Genomic DNA, 17,926 nt, shown 5'->3' with positions numbered 1-17,926 from the left:
TGGCGCAAAGAATATACCACTTTCCAATAAACAGGGGTCATGCTCAAAATATATATTATACAGAATATATATATATATATATATATATATATATATATATATACACACCTATTTTATACTATGCATTTACTATATGATAAATATCACAATGAATTTTGCTCACAATTTCACTGCTTTAATCGTTTTGTTATATCTGTGTAAAATCAATGATTTATTCCACACATTTCCGCTAAAGAAATGGTACTGTCCGGTATCGCGTCAAAGTTCATAAGAAGAGCTGCAGCGTGTGTGTTTCGCTCGTGCCGGGGTTTTTAATTTCATTATTTTGAAACTGGTGGCCATTTAGTTTTATTTGGTTCAGAAAGATGGCCTCAGGTAAGATCAATTATGTAAACATGCTTTCAGAAAGCGTTCGTCGTTTTTAACCGTTTGCTGTTTAATTTGGTTTTAGAGATGCATTAGCACAGCGCGCGCTTAGCATTTAGCGGCGCGGGTTTTGTCAGAATAGAAGTTTAAACATAGACTCTCTTGAACGAATAAATATAAATGTTTGTTTAAATGGCAACATTTGTTTGTTTTAAATGCCGACCAGTTCAGGAAGATGATGTAAATCCTGGCGAATGATGTTTGGGCGCCATATTCGTGGTGTGGCGTGGTGGGATTGTTAGCATTAGCATTGACGTTGATCAGCTCAGTCTTGTATTTGGATAAATGTTTTATAAATGTTATGTATACATGATTAAACCGTTTCGTGTGTTGTGTTATTAACACTAAACATTTTCGGACTCACTGTTTATTCGTGTTTGACTCGTAGATTCAGGCTACGGGCAGCATGGAGCGCAACAAAGGCAAGTGAAATGGATAATTTACATTAAAGATGTACATTCAGAATATTTCCATTAATAACTCATGAATCTTCTACTACTTCCGTCCTTAAATTATCAAACTACTCTCATAAAAGTACCATTTTATGTTTATCTTTTAGTTATTTTTTTTGTAAGACTAACGAATTTTATCTCTTAACCCTTCTGTGACCTTTGGGACATTTGTTTTTTCGATCATTGTGTTAATTGTGTTAATGCCAAAGGCATAAATCTTACCAAAGGTTTGTATTTTGGGGGGAATTTTGATATTTCAACATCAGTTCCTATAACGCATCTATAATACACTGTGTGCACAAAATAGTTACACTCAGGACCTTAAGGACAAAAATGTCCCCATTGAAACCCATTAAAACTGAAATATTTGATCCCAGTGCCATTAAAGCATAAAATCATGAACTCTATGATATTATGCTTTCATTCTGGAGCCCTGGCTTCAAAAACTTTTTTTCCCCACCAGATGGTGCCTTTTTTCTCATGTTTAGCCTATGGAGCAAATACATGCTTTTTTTCCTATTTTGTGTTCGCTGTATTATAGAGCACTGCAGGCCAATTGAATAAATGATGCAGCTAAAATTGTGTGGGTGTGTTGGTATGGATGTCAGTGTGTTTTGTGTGTAAAAATAAAAGTGGCATTGTATAAACAAACTGGCATTTAAAGGGTTAAAATCCTGAAAAAGAATTAAAATTTGGTAGTTATGATCAGGACTGATGTTGGTTAAAAAATCTTAAAGTGGAAAATAATATTAATATAATTTTATGGCAGTTTTTTGACGTGGACATCCAGAGTTTTTTATTTATTTGACACTGCACAAAAAATTATAATGCATCAAAATAAATTTTGTTGCTAATCATTGACCTATCACAGACTGATAATCTCCCCAAAAATGTCCCCTTAGCATTTAGTATATGGAAAATAATTCTTGTTTTGTTTCATATAAAACAGTGGCATTATATAAACAAACAAGCATTTCAAGGGTTAAAATCCATGAAAATGAATATTTGGTAATTATGATCAAGACTGATGTTGGTTAAAAAAATTAACTAATTGAAAATGGTAAATAATAATTTCTTTATTAAATCTACAGCTATGGATCTTATGGTGGATCCCAAGGCTATCAAGGCGGACAGGTAATAGTCTAATATGTTCTTAAAATGATGTTTGAGCATTGTAGTAGTGTTTGAGTCTGACTGGTTTTGTTTTTAGCAGGGGTATGGTCAGGGCAATGGAAGCAGCTCTTATAGTGGACAGAACTTTGGTGGTTATGGACAGTCTGCTGGTGGTATGTCAATATTATTATTTTTTTCAATTAAAGTTATTTTTGTCAATGATTGCAGTCTAATTCTTTTTCTCTAAAGGAGAGAGTTATGGCCAGTCAGCACCAGGATACTCCTCTAGCTATGGTCAACAACCGCAGCCGCCGCAGCAGGGCTCTGAATCCTCACCGGGGTGAGATCTGACTTTTGAATTACGTGAAGTCCAAACTTAGAACACAGTGCTGATGATGGCTTAGCATGGAAGGCTTTGTTTAACCTCTTAAGCCCTGTTCTCTCTGATACAGCTATGGTGGAGAGAAGTCGTATGGAAGTGGTAGTGGAGGAGGGTATGGTCAGTCCGGTGGCTCTTATGCAGGGTCTCAAGGTGGCTATGGACGACGCAACGATGGTAATGCCTCTGAAATGCATGATTTGTGCGTTTAAATTGATCTAGCAGACACCTATCCCTTTGGGAAGAAAACCTCAAATGGGTCGGACACCAGTGTGAACATTAATGCCTGTTGTGAATTTATGAATGTTTTTGGACTCAAGTTTGGTTACAGAAATGTTTGTCCTCAGGTGACAGCCGGAAGTATGGTGATGATGGCGGCTCAGATCGTTCTGAGGGATTCAGGGGCAGGGGTCGTGGGGGTTATGATCGTGGTGGTTTTGAACGTGGAGGCTATGACAGAGGTGGCCGAGGCGGGCCACCCTCCGGTATGGGGTAAGTGTGCCCATCCCAGAAGGTATTGCAGTACACAGTCTGCTGTCGCATAAAAATGCATGAAATAATGCCTATTGACTATCGATAGATGTTTAATATTGCTGTAAGGTCTTGATGATAGGAAGATGAATAGGGCTGGGTATTGAAAACTGATTTCCCAATTTGAATAAGTTTCGTTTTGCAAACTCGCAATTCTGTTCTGATTTCGTTACGACTTTATTCCGATTCATTTGGGTAGATTTCTGTTATAACATCCATTTTGCCTTTAAATTATACAGGGATCTTTATAACTTTGTACATTTATGAAGATTAATTTTAAAAGTTGCAATTGGGCCCAGACTGTGTGGTTCCATTGCTGTTTATGTAACAGATAAAATTATCATCCCAATCAAAACAGAACTCTAAACATAAGACTCATCTTGGGTCTGTAAGAATTGGTGTTGGAGTCATAAAAATTAAGATTGTGTGGAAAATTTATGTTTTTACCCAGCCTTAAAGAGTAATATTTAGCATTTGTCTCTGGATTAGGGCTGCACAATTCATATTGCGATTATTTTGAACAATATTGTGATTTGACAAACGACAATGTTTTTTTTTTTAGCCTGTTTTTTACGATTTACATTTTACAATTTCCTGATTAAAAAAAAAAACAAAAAAAAACATTTTAGCCTGTTTTTACTAAAGTTGTGCACAAGTAATCGATTAATCAAGTACTCGTTCAGCTTTAAGTATTCGACTATTAAAAACAGTACTCGAATATTGTAACTTTATTTTTGTGCCTTTGCCTGCCGTGGGCAACATTTAAAACTGTTTCTCTCATCTAAATCTTGGCGTTAGTTCTTCCAGAAAGAAAGTTCTGCCATTTGTTTATCACTTCAGAAGTCTTGGAATGTTTGTTTCCATGTGAGTGCAGAGGTTTTTTTTTTTCACTAGATCGGGTTGTTTATGCATAGTGCTAATTTTTTCATAAGAAAATTGGTAAAGGTTGAACTTTAAATTCTAAACTTCAAGTAATCAATTACTCTTATGTGTTGGAGTACTCAACTATAAAATTAGTCTTTACGATTTGCCCTTTTCAGTTTCATGAAATTCTATTTTTTTGTTAGATTATGCCATTTAAAATTAAGGAATTTTTATTATGAAATTGAAATGTATAAGTCCTAAAAAATTGATTGTAGTAGCTGAGTAATACCTTTTTTCTTTGCTGAAATTCAGTAATGTTTTGCCCATGCTCTGCTGCCAATGAAAGACTCGAGTCCTCCAAATATGAACCAAACTCAGACCTTTATAACTACAGTCAAAATAACATTTTCTAAATTGTTCTTATTAAAATACTTGAAATGGTTACTTTATGCTTAAACATTAAAGGAAAAAAAATCTTTACAAATCAACAAATGATGCATCTGGAATGCCTGTGATTTTCTCACTTTTCACTGCTCCTGAGTTTGCAACCCTGTTTATTATACAACAGTAAAATATTGACCTTTTATTTTGGTGGGAAATGCAGGAACAGTTTCTGGTATGATATGATATGTGTAATGTGCTTCTCATTTTAACATCTCTGTCCACAAATACCTGGCCAAACATATTTGGGATCACGCAAAAGTTAAAGTGAATCGGGAGTGCTGCGTGCAAGCAAATGGAATTGAACTGAGCATGAGAATTGTGGAGCACAGAACCACTCTGAAGACACTAATAATCCACTAACAGAATACAGAGCTGTGCACAAACTTTGAAGCTTATTTTCTCAGCCTTTTGCGGATTAATAATCACACCGTCATATCGGGGTCAATTTTATTGCGATTTTTGTGCAGCCCTACTCTGGGTGATCCACTTGGTCAAATAATTGCATGTCTTTAAACTCTTATTCAGCAAAATGTGGATCCACTTTATCATCCACAAAATGGAATAGAATGTGTTGGACAGAATGAGATGTAGGATGTTTAAAAAAGATTTTGGACTTAAACGGCATCAATTTTATAAAATTCCTTCTCAAATTCAGAAACGGAAATTGCAGAAGAACTTAAGAATATTTTACCAATAGGTTTTTTTCTATGTATAAATGAATGCATAACTAATTTCTGTGGGGATTTTTCCTCAAGGTTTCAGCTGCCATAATTCTTTAAACATCTGCCTTATTGAAGTGTTGTTTGACTCTTCAGAAAAGTGAACGGAAACCTGGCTAATTATGGTAAAGCATGTCATTTGTGTTGGAGAGCTCTAAGTAGACCTGACTCTCGACACATTTTACATCTAATTTCAGAGCCAATTTGATTGGATTTTTTACACTTGAAAGGCCGTGCCCTCACTACACTTAGGGCAGGTCTGCGACAAAAACCCCAGGTCGCAGCCAAATCTGTTCTTGCTTTGGATGGCAATGCTCATCAATTATGTAGTCTACCGACGTGATCTGATCGAGTCTTGAGCTGTTACAGAGTCATCAATATTTAATATTGCCACAATCTTGTGCATGTGATGCAGCGACAACAGTGAAGGTTTGCCAAAAAATTTATTTTTTATATATTTCCACCTCTGTTTTTCTACAAAAACAATTTTGAACAAGATTTAAAAAAAAAAAAAAAATTCAGAGGCAAGTGTTTAATGTGGAGCCAACATGGAACTATAGATTTTAAATATTGAATAATCAGAAATTACTTTGTAATCAAATTTAAATTTAAGTTTGACAATTACATATAGGAAAAAATATGCTGTCAAAATAAAAAGCTTTTAAGTTAATTTCTGACCGTGATCTGATCGGCCAACTGTTTGTCAAAGTCCTATGAACAATTGCCTGTTTTTCAATGTAATGCATAGAGTTTGTTTGTTTGGTTTATACCTCTTAGCCAAAGATCTTATTTATGCAATACAAACATTGTAATGTGAGAAGTACAGTGATTCTGGTAGTCTTGACTAGGGTTGAGCGGTATATCTAGAAAATAATGAAATATCACAATGCCAAAAAATTACAAATTGTATATCATCTTGTTGCCAATTTCAGTACTGTTCTACAGTGTGGTGCTATTAGCAAAATTTTCCTTTTAATTTGTTTTAATATAGATTAAATCAATAATTTGACAAAAAAAATCTTGATATGGCCAAGTTCAATCATTAAACAGCAGAAGGATGTCTTATTTAAAATGCAGTCCACACGTGCACACAAACAGATCACAGGTGATGCACAATGTGGTGTTTGGTGTATGAGCAGCTGTGAACACTCGCACGAACTCTGGTGCAGCTGAGATCTCAGCTCATGAGTATTTAAGCATTACATTAAGAATGCGGACCTTATTAGAAACAACCCACCCGAGTAACTCAAAGGTCTGTCAAAATTCAAGTTCCATAAACTCTGCTTAACTGAATGCATGAAATTGAAGATGTTACGACAGAAAAATATTACTGTTGTATGGAAAAAATATATTTATAGCAATAATACTAATAATAATTTAATAAATGGTTTTATTTATAATAGTAATAATAATTACATGTTGCAATATCACAGAGTGTACTGAATATCAACACACTGTGCAGCATTTTATTTGACCAAAGAAATAGCTATTTAAGTTATATTTTGTTTGATTAGAGCTTTGCATTCTTTTGATGTTAAAACATGGAATCCAGAAAAACTAAAATGGAAAATGCAGTATTTGCAACTGCAAGTCTTTATGCGGATATTTTAATCAAGTAATTTCATCAGTAATCTGAGGTTATTTATTTGTTGCCGAAGTATCGATTTGGTACTGATACCGAGGTACCAGGGCTGGTATCGTACCGAAGTCAAAATTTTGGAATCGGAGCAACCACAGTCTTGACAGTTGTGTAGAAAGGGCACGGCTTAATGTGTGTCACTCGAATTTAATGTTGAAAATGGTAAATCAAAGTCTCATGGGCAGTTCTGAAGTAGGTTATAATATTTCAGGTTAACTTAGGCTTTTAAAGTTGCTTTGGGATAAGTGACATGGATTGATTATTCCAGCTATTTTGGTAGTGCTCATTCCTTCTGGCTGCCCTCCCATTGTTTGAATTATATTTTTAAAAATCTTATCTGAAAGCACAAAGGAGCAATTCTGTCACTCCGTATGATTCGGTGTCTTTAAAGTGTTTGTTTCTTTTTGTGTTAACATGGTCTACATTTTATACTACAGGTATCAAAGTGAGTGAAATTAAAGTTGGACCACAGCCATTGGAGCTCATAAGCACTCATAATGGAAGAAAATGTGTGCTCGTCTACACGAGTGCCAGAACATTTAGATAATCTGGTTAAAATTCTTTACAAGAAACTAAAGAGGGAGTGGGGAGGTTGTCCTCCACGCTCAACTCTGGTTTTAGTTGCATTACAGTCTCAATTCAGAAAGAACAAATCTTGAAGTTGAACGTAAAATCAATTCTAAATTGAAAGCAGACAAAGTCAATTTTAGACTTTCCTCAGTTTCAATTGGAAATATTTCATTTACTATTGGCCCATCATCTTTAACCCATCTGTCAATGGGAGACATTTCCTCTTTGGTAGGAATACTGATAAAGAGGGAGCTTTGCGCTCCCAGGTTTCAACAAAGGAAAGCCATCATATCTTCAATTTTTCTTCTGCAGTGGTGGTGACCGTGGTGGCTACAAAAATTACGGTGGTAAGTGATGAGCATCCGAACTGTCTCAGTGGGGGAAGGAGATAAGAAAAACAGAAAGATTAACTGGCAAAAGAACTTGAGCCACCATTTTTATCTGAAACCCAAAGGAACTTCACCTTTTATTGCTGTCCTCTCTTTGGTAATGCTTGTGTGGGTTAAAATCTAACATCTGCTCAGTTTTACTTGTAAAACATGGTATTCTTGCATGAGGAAATTGAATTAAATGCCAGCGTTCTCGATGCCAACTGTGCACATGGCGAAGAAGGGACACATGATGTAGCTGAAGAATACTTGGTGGATTTATTTTGTTACTAAACTCAGACAGTTTGTGCTGGTGTCAAAGGTGTTTGAATTTTGGACAGACACTGGTGCATAGCTTAAACTGACATTTGTAAAGGTCGTCTAAATGGCAAAAAAAAAAAAAAAAAAATAGATTTGAATTTAGTGATATTTAAGTTTCATGATTTCATTTGAAGTGATGGTTTCTGAAGTTCTCATGGTGGATGTTCTCTTTCGTGTCTTGCTGTTTTTCAGGACCCAGAGATTATGGTCAAAAGGATGATGGAGGTAAGTGTGGGGAGATCTCCTTTCACCCTAAAATCAATTGTTTTAATTTTTTTGCCTAAAATGAAGCCAAAAATTAACATGCTTCCTCTATAGACCCTCCTGACAAAAAGCATGAGTTACAAGCCAATGAAATGTTTGCGTGTAGCCCATATGCACTTATTGACATGTCTTCTAAATGCAAAGTCCAGATTTAATACTTGGTAAACTTCATCATGTAGACATTGAGAATGCAAGCCAAATTTTGTCCAATAACTGCTATAACCTTTTAATCAAGGAAGTTGAAACTTGGCATGCATCATCTTTGGTTCAAGTGCTAAATGATCCTTAAAATATTGATTGGACAAACAAACGAAAATGGCCGGCAGCAGCTAACAACTTCTATTGTGAAGGGCTGGTCAATATGAAATTTTGCATATGTTTTAAGGGTGTCCAGATGAGATTGTGTGCCAGATATTGTGAGAATTGGCCACTTGGTGGCACTAAGTTAGTTTGTGTATAATAATTCAAGTAGCTTAACTCAAACTGTAAGGGCTAGATTACATTTTATTTCCTCATCCTTCAGTGCCCAACTTTTTCAAAACTCCATCCTAGGCTGTTTGTTCTAATTTGGAGTTTGTCATCTACAGAATTTTTTTTTTTTAATTGTTCAAAAGATCTAAGCCAATACAATTTTGGGTGTGGCCCATTATGACTAATTGGTCGGTATCTTGTGAGTGCAATGTCCAAACTACACAAAACTTGGTACACTTAAATAATTCATTCTGTAGACATATGCCAAATTTCATCAATTTACAATGATAGGGTGTGCTTTAACCTAATCTTAGATTCTGTGGATATATTTGTTTTGGTGTAAAATTTCAACTTTATTTATTTCAGATTTGGACATTTTGGTCATGTTCTTTTCACTTGTGCTTAGACCCTGATTATCACCCCTTGAAGCCATATTTATTTATTTGGAGGTGAACTATGAACTGAACAGGCTCTTGGCTCCCTAAGATTCAGCCTCATATAGTACATCAAAATGAGAAATGTGTGCTTATTTCTCAACTTACCTTGACTTTATTCTCCATTTACAGATGATCAGGACAACTCGGACAATAATACCATCTTTGTCCAAGGTCTTGGAGAAGATGTTTCCACTCAGGAAGTGGGGGACTATTTCAAACAGATTGGAATCATCAAGGCAAGCTGACACCAAGATCACAAACTTAAAAGCGACTTGGGAGTCTTGTTAACAAAAGTTGGTTTGTCTACTGTGATCACTCATTTCTTTAACAGGTGAATAAGAAGACTGGCCAACCCATGATTAATCTGTACACCGATAAAGCCACTGGCCGACTGAAGGGTGAAGCCACTGTGTCATTTGATGATCCACCCTCAGCCAAAGCTGCCATTGATTGGTTTGATGGTACGTGAAACATCCCTGAGTGTCTTTTACAAAGCATGAGTGAAACTGATTTCACTGTTGTTGTTTATCTGCAAAACAGGAAAAGAGTTCCAAGGAAGACCTATCAAGGTATCGTTTGCTACCAGAAGGGCTGAATTCACCAGCAGAGGAGGAGGAAGTGGTGGAGGAGGTGGTGGTGGCAGCAGTGGCAGAGGCCGTGGTGGTGTGTTTTTGTAAATCTAATTTGTTCTGGATGTTGTTTTTCCTCCTGTTTGCCTCCCAGTTGCTTTTACTATAGGGGGAAAAAACAATGCATTGATGTCTAAGATGGTGTGGGGTTTTCTCTTTTTTTTTTTTTTTTTTTTTTTTTTTTTTGCATCTTGGTGTGTGTTTGCCTAGGTTTTCGAGGCAGGGGTGGCGGTTTTGGAGGTGGCGGTGGCGGTCCCTCGTTTGATGTCAGAGGAGGAGACTGGCCATGTCCCAACAGGTGAGAAAGACCATAGTTATTTGTGAATGTTGAGAGGAATGTGTTGTACTTTTAAAATGTGAAACTCACTCTTTATACCACCTCCTGCAGCTCTTGTGGCAACATGAACTTTGCCCGAAGATATGAGTGTAACAAATGTGGAACATCAAAACCAGACAGTGATGGAGGTACATGCAGTGCTTTTTTACCAGTGCTAAACCTTTTGTGACCAATAGAGGGTGCAATTTATCTCCATGTTAACAAGAAATTAAAGTTGACCCCATTAACTTTATACACGTTCTCAATAGCCAGGTTTCAAACCAAGTTTATGCACAAAATCTAAATATTGCAAAAAGTATTTGCGATTAAAGCAACGTTTCCATCCCATGCGAGAACAAAATAGTTACTTCTGGGGATATTGGTTCAAAATACAAATGAAAATGGAAGTTGAAGCTCTTTTAAATGTGATTAATTACTTGCAGTTTAGTGCTCGCAGACAAAACGCTCTGACAAACTTTGTTTGCTAGCCTTCAGCGGCATGGGATATGCCTCATGTCTGGGATTGAATACATTTGGTGGATACATTGTTTATTCATTAAGATTAGGAGCATTTAAGAGATTTTATTCACAGCTTTTTAAAAAAAAAACTTATGCTCATTGAATGTCTTGTTTTAATTGGCAATGTCACACAACGAAAGTAAAATCAGTTGCGAATGCCATTTTCATGTTGACTTCTATTTTTCTCCCATCAATTAATGCTGCATTTGCTGCACCATTCATACAACGCTTCACCACTTCTAGACCGTGGTGGTCGGGGCGGATATGGAGGAGACCGCGGGGACCGAGGTGGCTTCAGAGGCGGCAGAGGAGGCGGAGGTTTCCGGGGCGGTGACCGTGGAGGCTATGGTGGTGGCTACAAAATGGGTGGAAGGTAATAAAACCCCAGACTAATTAATTATATATATATATATATATATATATATCAGTTGTGCTCAAAAGTTTGCATACCCTGGCAGAAATTGTGACATTTTGGCATTGATTTTGAAAATGACTGATCATGCAAACTGAGTATTTATACACGGGCACTAATTGCAATTTAAAAGCCACAGGTGTGGGAAATTAACCTTTAATTGCCATTTAAACCTATGTGTCACCTTGTGTGTCTGTAACAAGGCCAAATGTAAACTTTTGAGCAGGGCCATTTGGGTGATTTCGGTTATGATTTAAAAAGGAGCCAAACAACTATGTGATGATAAATGGCTTCATATGATCACTATCCTTAAAGGTTTTTTTTTTTTTGCATGATCAGTCATATTTTCAAAATCAATGCCAAATTTCACAATTTCTGCCAGGGTATGCAAACTTTTGAGCACAACTGTATATACACACACACACACACACTGTGGAGCTAATTTCTGCGCCACTAAAGTCACCCAACAGAGTTTCAAAAATCATTTTGAAATAGGTTTTCAAACCCTCCCCTCCAATCTACCATTAGTCTGCCAAAGTCCCACCCCAAATTCGCACAATTGGTTGAGCCAATGTTGCCGTTTCAGACTGGTCTGGATGCTTGAGTAATATTTTGATGGCGCTACTGTGTTTTACAAATGGCTTTCTCTGCATATTAAACTGAGAACAAAATTTAACATTGGGGGGAAAAAAAAAAAAATACACTAAATGTGAAATCTGTCATTTTAAGTGCTTGCACATGATTGAATGGTGAGACAAATTTGTTCCATCAAATTTTGTCATTGTATTTCAGAGGAGACCACAGAGAGGATAGACGAGGTCGACCATACTGAAGACTTCATGTGGATGCCATTCCAACCCTTTGTGTGTGTGTGAGGGGAGGGGGGGTATTGGAAGGGGTTAAGAGGGTAACTGGGAGAGTTACCATTTCTTTGCAAGATCGTCCTGCATACTCTGAAATGAGCATTTTTTTTCCCCCTGTTATTGTTGAATCTACTGTGAGGGGCCGAGGAAGGGCCGGTGAAGGGAATGGGGTGAAATTGCCCTGTATTTTGGTTTCTGAGCAGTTTCTCTTTGAAAACATTGAGTCCTGTCAGGGCAATGGCAAAAAAAGGCATCAGGTCAGCTGTAATGGGTAATTTTTCTCTAGGCAAATGTGGGGGGAGGGGCAGATGTTATTTTGTTACTTTTAATTTCCTGACTTGTAGAATCTGGTATTTAGTGTGTGATTTTGTGAAATGCTTAATATCATTGTTTTGTAAAATCAACATGAAATGTTTTATTTGGGGGGGGGTTCTTTTTTGCAAATGATATTAAAACACTTCTGATCTTAATGTGCTTCTGTGTTATCACTTTATTGTTTTGATGTTCTTAGTTCGGCATATGCTTAATCAACATTACTTTTCAAGTGTAACAATAGTAACACTTTACATTAATGTTCTCTTTAAGGTTCTATAAAAGAGTTCATTAATGGATAGTTGGTCATTTACAAAGGCATTATAAATAGTTATTACACCATGCATAAAAAGGGCTACTTTGATGCAATACTTGCCAGATGGTGAGCATTTTAACATGCAAGTTAAAAATTATAATGCACATTCATACTTTGTATTAATATAAAAAGTCCTAATTAATGATTGTTGCTATGCGGTGCTAGTTATTATAGTAAGATTAAAAGGGATTGTCATTTTGCTATGGTCCGCTTTGTTTATATTCATTGCTGTAATGTCTTATCTCACTTGTGTTGTCCCTTTACTTGTCATGTTGATGTCAAAAGAATGTTTTTTCCTAGTCATCGAAAGTCCTCTGCAAAAACACTTCAGGTCTTAATGCTCATTCACAGCATATAAAGCCTGATGACTTAAACCATACTGAACTTTGTTTACATGTTTCTAATGTTGGCAACTCCTTGATAAATGTTTCATATGTGTCCACTTTAACATTACACAAGTATATTTACATAGGTTACTAAAGTGATATTAAACATTTATAATGTGAGGTATAATTGCTCACTAAACGGCAATATTTTGCATTTGTAAGCCCCTTTATAAACTCTTAAAGAGAACATTAATGTAAAGTGTTGCCCTAACGATTCATTAAATTAATCTCAGTTTGTTGCTTTATAAAGGCCTATTTGTACACACCATAATTCACATTTGGTCAAGTTCAGAAATTAATGAGTGAATACAAAATGTTGGGGCAAAAAGTCAAAGTCATACAATTTATTAAACATTTGTTACCTTGGGTGTTTTATTCAGGGGCGTAGCCAGGAAATTACTTTTGGGTGGGCCTCAAAAATGGATGGGCCAAATTTTCCTTAATAACAGAAAGGTGCCACATTCAAACCATTCTTTCACACTTCCAGAAAATCAGAATTTATCCATTTTTAAACTACTTTATATATTTGAAGCCAAATAATCATCTGTAAGATTCTGGGTGGGCCTGGGTCTAATCTGGGCTACGCCACTGGTTTTATTGCTCTTGGCCTTGGAGGCAAATTCCAACAAGTTCAGTTTTCTCTTCCTATGACAGCTATCATACAGCCAACCATATTTCCAATCACAGTTGTGCAGTTTACTGTGTAGTAGTTCTCCATATTACACTTTATAATTACTATTATGCAGCATCCCTTCATGTCCCACATGACTACAGCATTATTGTAGTGAAGTGACGCCCATGTGTTTTGGAGGCCGATTACACATTTACTCTCTCTGCTGAGCTTCAGCTGTCCACAAGTGAGAACTGTGAAGACCATATGGCTGAAGCTTTTCCCTTTGGTTTAATGTCGGCTGTTTATCGTGATGGATCCGTTTTCATAAATGCACAGTGCCCAGATGAAGCGGTTGATGCTGCTGTGAGTAAAGACCGCGGTGAGTTCTTCACTGCAGGGGCGTGTCCAGGATTTTATACACGGGGTGGCAAAGGGGAGGCAAGAGCAGAATAAGGGGTGGCAACACACCATATATATATATATATATATATATATATATATATATAGCTGTATTGCAGTTGCATTGTCAGGATTAACAGCATGAATGAGTTAGGGCAGCAGGAGCTCAGGAGACAGAGATGTTAAAATTCAGCTCCTTGTGTGTTGAGCAGGATCCTGCTCTTGATGGGACTTTGCTGTAGTGGTAAATTTGAGGCAGTGAGCGAAAACTGCTCTCAGTTCAGTTCAAAGGTGCTAAATAAATAGTCAAATTGCAATTTTCCATTTGTAGAATATCTGATTTGTGAAGAGGTCTAAAAGCAATAACATTATGATATTACATTATGATCCTCATACTACCTCCATACTAAAGCATAAGATTCATTGAGCCTATAAGAAATCACATTGAAGGATTATAGCTTTCAGGTGTGATTTAAAATCTGTTTGAAGCTTTCCCATTGATAAATTCAGTTTGACTCAAACACTATAATTAAATCGCTAATTTATAGGCTTAAAGTCTGTGTTGTTAAGTGACGAATTCATGCAGCCCATACCAGCCATAGAGTGACTACTGCCGGCAGCATTTCAGTCAATTTAGGTAATATTTTGAATAAATGAATATTATTCAATGAGCACCTGACTGGAATTACAATTATTGTAAATATTATCTATTTATATAGTATGTGTAATATTAGAGGTCAGATGGGTTTAGAACGACATGAAAATTCTGTCATCATTTACTCACTCTCATGTTAAGGTGAAGTTTCCCTTTAAATTTACTCACTGATCTAACCTAAATGAAGGATTATGACAACATTGTTGTTAACAATGGGCATACCATGAGTTCCTACTGGACATGCAAAAGGTGTATCCCCAAGGGCATAGATTTGGCTTGAACATTGAGAGGTGTTTTGAGGAGGAGGGTGGGGCTGGGTCATGAGGACACACGGCCAGCCCTGAATCGGGCTAATCAGCTGGGAGGGGGATAAAGATGAGCCGGAGGCAGGAGTTCGAGAGAGAGACGCATGCGGCTGTGTTGTCTGTGTTTATGTTTGTTTTATGTTGAGTTTTATCAGTAAACTTTACGTTGACTGTTTAGCCGATTCTCGCCTCCTGCTTGCCCAACCTTTACCTGTTACAGGGGGGTTGCAGCGTGAAGCATTTGCATGTTTTCATTGATCATGGGATAAATAATGGCAGGGTTGTACTTGCTTGTTTTGATTATTGAGGGAGTTACCTCCCCCCATCCCCCTGTAATATACACCCCTGTGTATCCCTGATGATCCTTCTGCCTCTCTACTTTTCTCTTCCTCTTCTTCTGTGTCACTTTACCCATCCAACATCTCTCCATCCTCTTTCTGTCTCTCCACTGTATTCCTCTCTTTGTTGATTTCAACCTTTTGTAAAGTTGCCTCTTCTCTCCGCTCCTGCTCTCCTGCTTCCTCTCCATCCTGCTATGATTTTTAAAAAAAATAGCCGTCTATGTCTCCATTCCTCTTCATTTGGGCCTTATTCTGTCACACAGCATACTGTAGTTAACAGCAACATAAAAAAGCACATTAATAACAATTAAAGCTACCCTATTAAAAAATAAGATTCATAATAATTCACCTATCATAATTGCACAGCGTTTTAATTTAATACTATCAGATTTTTAAATGTATTTATTTATTTAATATTTAAATTTTCTTGTTTGTGCCTTACCATTATGTGACTTTGTAGTCATCAGATACTAGGACTGAAGGTGTGTCGTGGTTATGTATGTGTGGTTGTGTCAGACTTTCCTTTTTTACTGTTACTCAAATGAGAAACTGGCTGACTATAATGAACTCTAAAAACTGTGAAACGCAGCATTACATCAATATACAAAAAATGATAATTTAATGGTTGAAATTGGGGCTGCCACCCTTGTGGCCATGCCCTTGCTCTGGTGTCCACAGTCGCACAGGCAGAGGTAGGACATGGTCTTAAATGACAACTTCTAAAAACTTTTAAATATGCACAAGGGGGAGTCGCGTGGTGCCATGCTGGGGCTGGATGTGTGAACGGCGAGCTCTGCACACTTGACTAGTTTTAAACTCGTTTTGTGTCTTAAACCGGTGAGATTCGATACACCCTGCTACATAACTGTTCTATGAAGTCAACATGTCAAAGAATTCAAAATCGTCAAGCTCTGGAGATATTAAAAGACACTTACGTGCTCGTGCTGGTGCCCCAGACGGGGCCGCAGACCGTGGGCTCGGTTTGGGCAGTACGGCGGGGGGGATTCGGCGGCAGCAGGTGGGCGTGTCTGTTGTGCTGGTGGGAGTCATGGCGGACTTGGAGGATCTTGCTGTGGTTTGTCGATTGATCGCTGAGGTGGAGGCGAGGTTCTCTGAGTTGGTTGCAGGAGTCGGAGATGTCAAGGGGCAGATCGATTGTCTGGAGTCATCGGAGGGGGAATTGGCTGCTGGCCCGTTGGCGACCAGGGTAGGTTTGGAACGCATTTGGGAGGGGCTGGGAGACCTTGGGAGTCGTGGTCGTCGAGGCAGCGTCCGAGTTGTTGGGGTTCCTGAGCATGAGGAGGGTTGAGATGTGGTGGAGTTCCTGGGCAGGCTCTTTCTGGGTCTGCTCGGCACGGAGTTCTGGCTCAGGGATCCGCGGTGGGAGACGGGCCCCGATCAGTTCTGGCTGGGTTTCTGAGATCATCTGATGAAGATTTGGGTTGCGCGGGGCGAGGAGTGGGGGATGGGCGTGATCGATTCAAGGAGTGCAGGGGGCTCTTGCATTGGCGGAGGGTCACTTTTGCACTGGTGTTTCTGGCCGGGTTGGGGGTGGATGCTGGGGATGGCCACGGGGTGTTTGCCTGCCCGCAGTGGGCATTGTTCTTCGTGGAGACGGTGGGGTGTGTGGGCCATTTGGTGGTTTTCATGTTGCTGCCTAGTGGGCCTGACTCACTGAACATTCACTTGACTGTCTGAGGAAGCTGGGTGCATTTTTCTGTTTGTGTTGGTTCCGCTTAGTGGCTGGAGTTTGTTTTGTGGAATAACACTCCTTCAAGAAACTTTTGCATCGACAGAGGGTCGCTTTTGCACTGAAGTTCCCGGCCAGGTTGAGAATTGATGCTAAGGATGGCCGCAAAGTATTTACTGGTCCCCAACATGCGATATCCTTCATAAAGCCTATCGAATGAGTCATTGTGTGGCACTCGCTTTGCAGTCTAGTGGACCTGACTCACTGAACATTTACTTGACCGTCCGAGGAAACTGAACGACTGTTTTGTTTCTTTTTTGTGCTGGTTCCGCCTGGTGGCTGGAGTTTGTTTTGTGGAGTATTCTTTGCAGGACATAGGAAGGATCAGGTCATCTACTGCACTAATGAACAGCCGGCTCACTGAACATTCGTTTGACTGTCTGAGAAAACTGAACATCCCTTTTATTTTTTTTGTGCTGGTTCCGCTACAGGCTGGAGTTTGTTTTGTGAAGGATCACACCTTCGGGACAGTTATGCGAAGGAATCTACATGTGCTCTGTGTTTATTCTGCCTATTGGCTGGAGTTTGTATTATAGATTTTCTTCTGTTATGTAATTTTGTCTCACAAAATTTGTATTGAAGCAGTCCGATGGCAAAGTGGTTGCGGGGACTCTCGTAGGCGTACATTGAGTTTAGAGGGATGGACGCCAGTTGGCGCTGTTGTGCCCGGGGTTAATGCGCACATTTTTCTTTTTTCTGTTTGTTTGGTTTGGGAGGAAGTTTGGGGTTTGACTGTAGCACTATGCTGGAATGTGGTCTTTGACATTTTGACACAATCTATTTTTTCTCATATGTGTCAAAAATAAAATTATAATTGTTAATATAAGTGGATTATCTCGCTCCACATGGAATGTGAATGGGTTGGGGCACCTCATAAAAAGAAGGAAGTTTATATCATATTTCCTTCGTTTAAGAAAATAAATAGAGGGGGTCCAACAGAATCGATGTAAAATCTTAAATTGCATAAGGTGCACATTTGCATCTCTAGATGTAGACTTGACATTTTTTAGAATCCTAGCCAACACTCCCTCCTCCAATACCAAGTTTAAATCTTTCTCCCATAATCTCTTGAGAGAAGTTGAAGCTCTGTCCCCCAGACTCTGAATTAACAG

The 17,926-nt window shown here is 38.2% G+C and overlaps 1 protein-coding gene across 2 annotated transcripts; it reads left to right on the top strand.

Moving 5' to 3' along the window:
- Nucleotides 1-245: 245 nt before the first annotated feature.
- Nucleotides 246-12,207, top strand: LOC127422277 (RNA-binding protein FUS-like). Of its 2 annotated transcripts, none has more exons than XM_051665681.1 (16): nt 246-375; nt 815-848; nt 1,970-2,012; nt 2,092-2,164; nt 2,241-2,331; nt 2,444-2,547; nt 2,718-2,862; nt 7,450-7,484; nt 8,019-8,051; nt 9,128-9,234; nt 9,330-9,459; nt 9,539-9,661; nt 9,838-9,925; nt 10,016-10,092; nt 10,706-10,835; nt 11,667-12,207. In XM_051665681.1, the coding sequence occupies exons 1-16, from the start codon at nt 366-368 to the stop codon at nt 11,704-11,706; spliced, it is 1,263 nt and encodes a 420-aa protein (XP_051521641.1). In that variant the 5' UTR covers nt 246-365; the 3' UTR covers nt 11,707-12,207. The 2 variants fall into 2 exon arrangements, with proteins under 2 accessions (XP_051521641.1, XP_051521640.1); XM_051665680.1 differs by having other exon boundaries at nt 2,089-2,164.
- Nucleotides 12,208-17,926: the final 5,719 nt, after the last annotated feature.

Source organism: Myxocyprinus asiaticus, chromosome 31, assembly GCF_019703515.2.
Source record: "Myxocyprinus asiaticus isolate MX2 ecotype Aquarium Trade chromosome 31, UBuf_Myxa_2, whole genome shotgun sequence".
Classification (NCBI taxonomy): Eukaryota; Metazoa; Chordata; class Actinopteri; order Cypriniformes; family Catostomidae; genus Myxocyprinus; species Myxocyprinus asiaticus.
Note: the sequence above shows the minus strand (reverse complement) of the source record. Positions and strands in the feature narration are given on the sequence as shown.

Coding starts and splice junctions, on each gene's coding strand:
- LOC127422277 (XM_051665680.1), top strand. Junction 2,165..2,240: donor TTATGGACAGTCTGCTGGTG/GTATGTCAATAT, acceptor TTTTCTCTAAAG/GAGAGAGTTATGGCCAGTCA. Junction 2,548..2,717: donor CTATGGACGACGCAACGATG/GTAATGCCTCTG, acceptor GTTTGTCCTCAG/GTGACAGCCGGAAGTATGGT.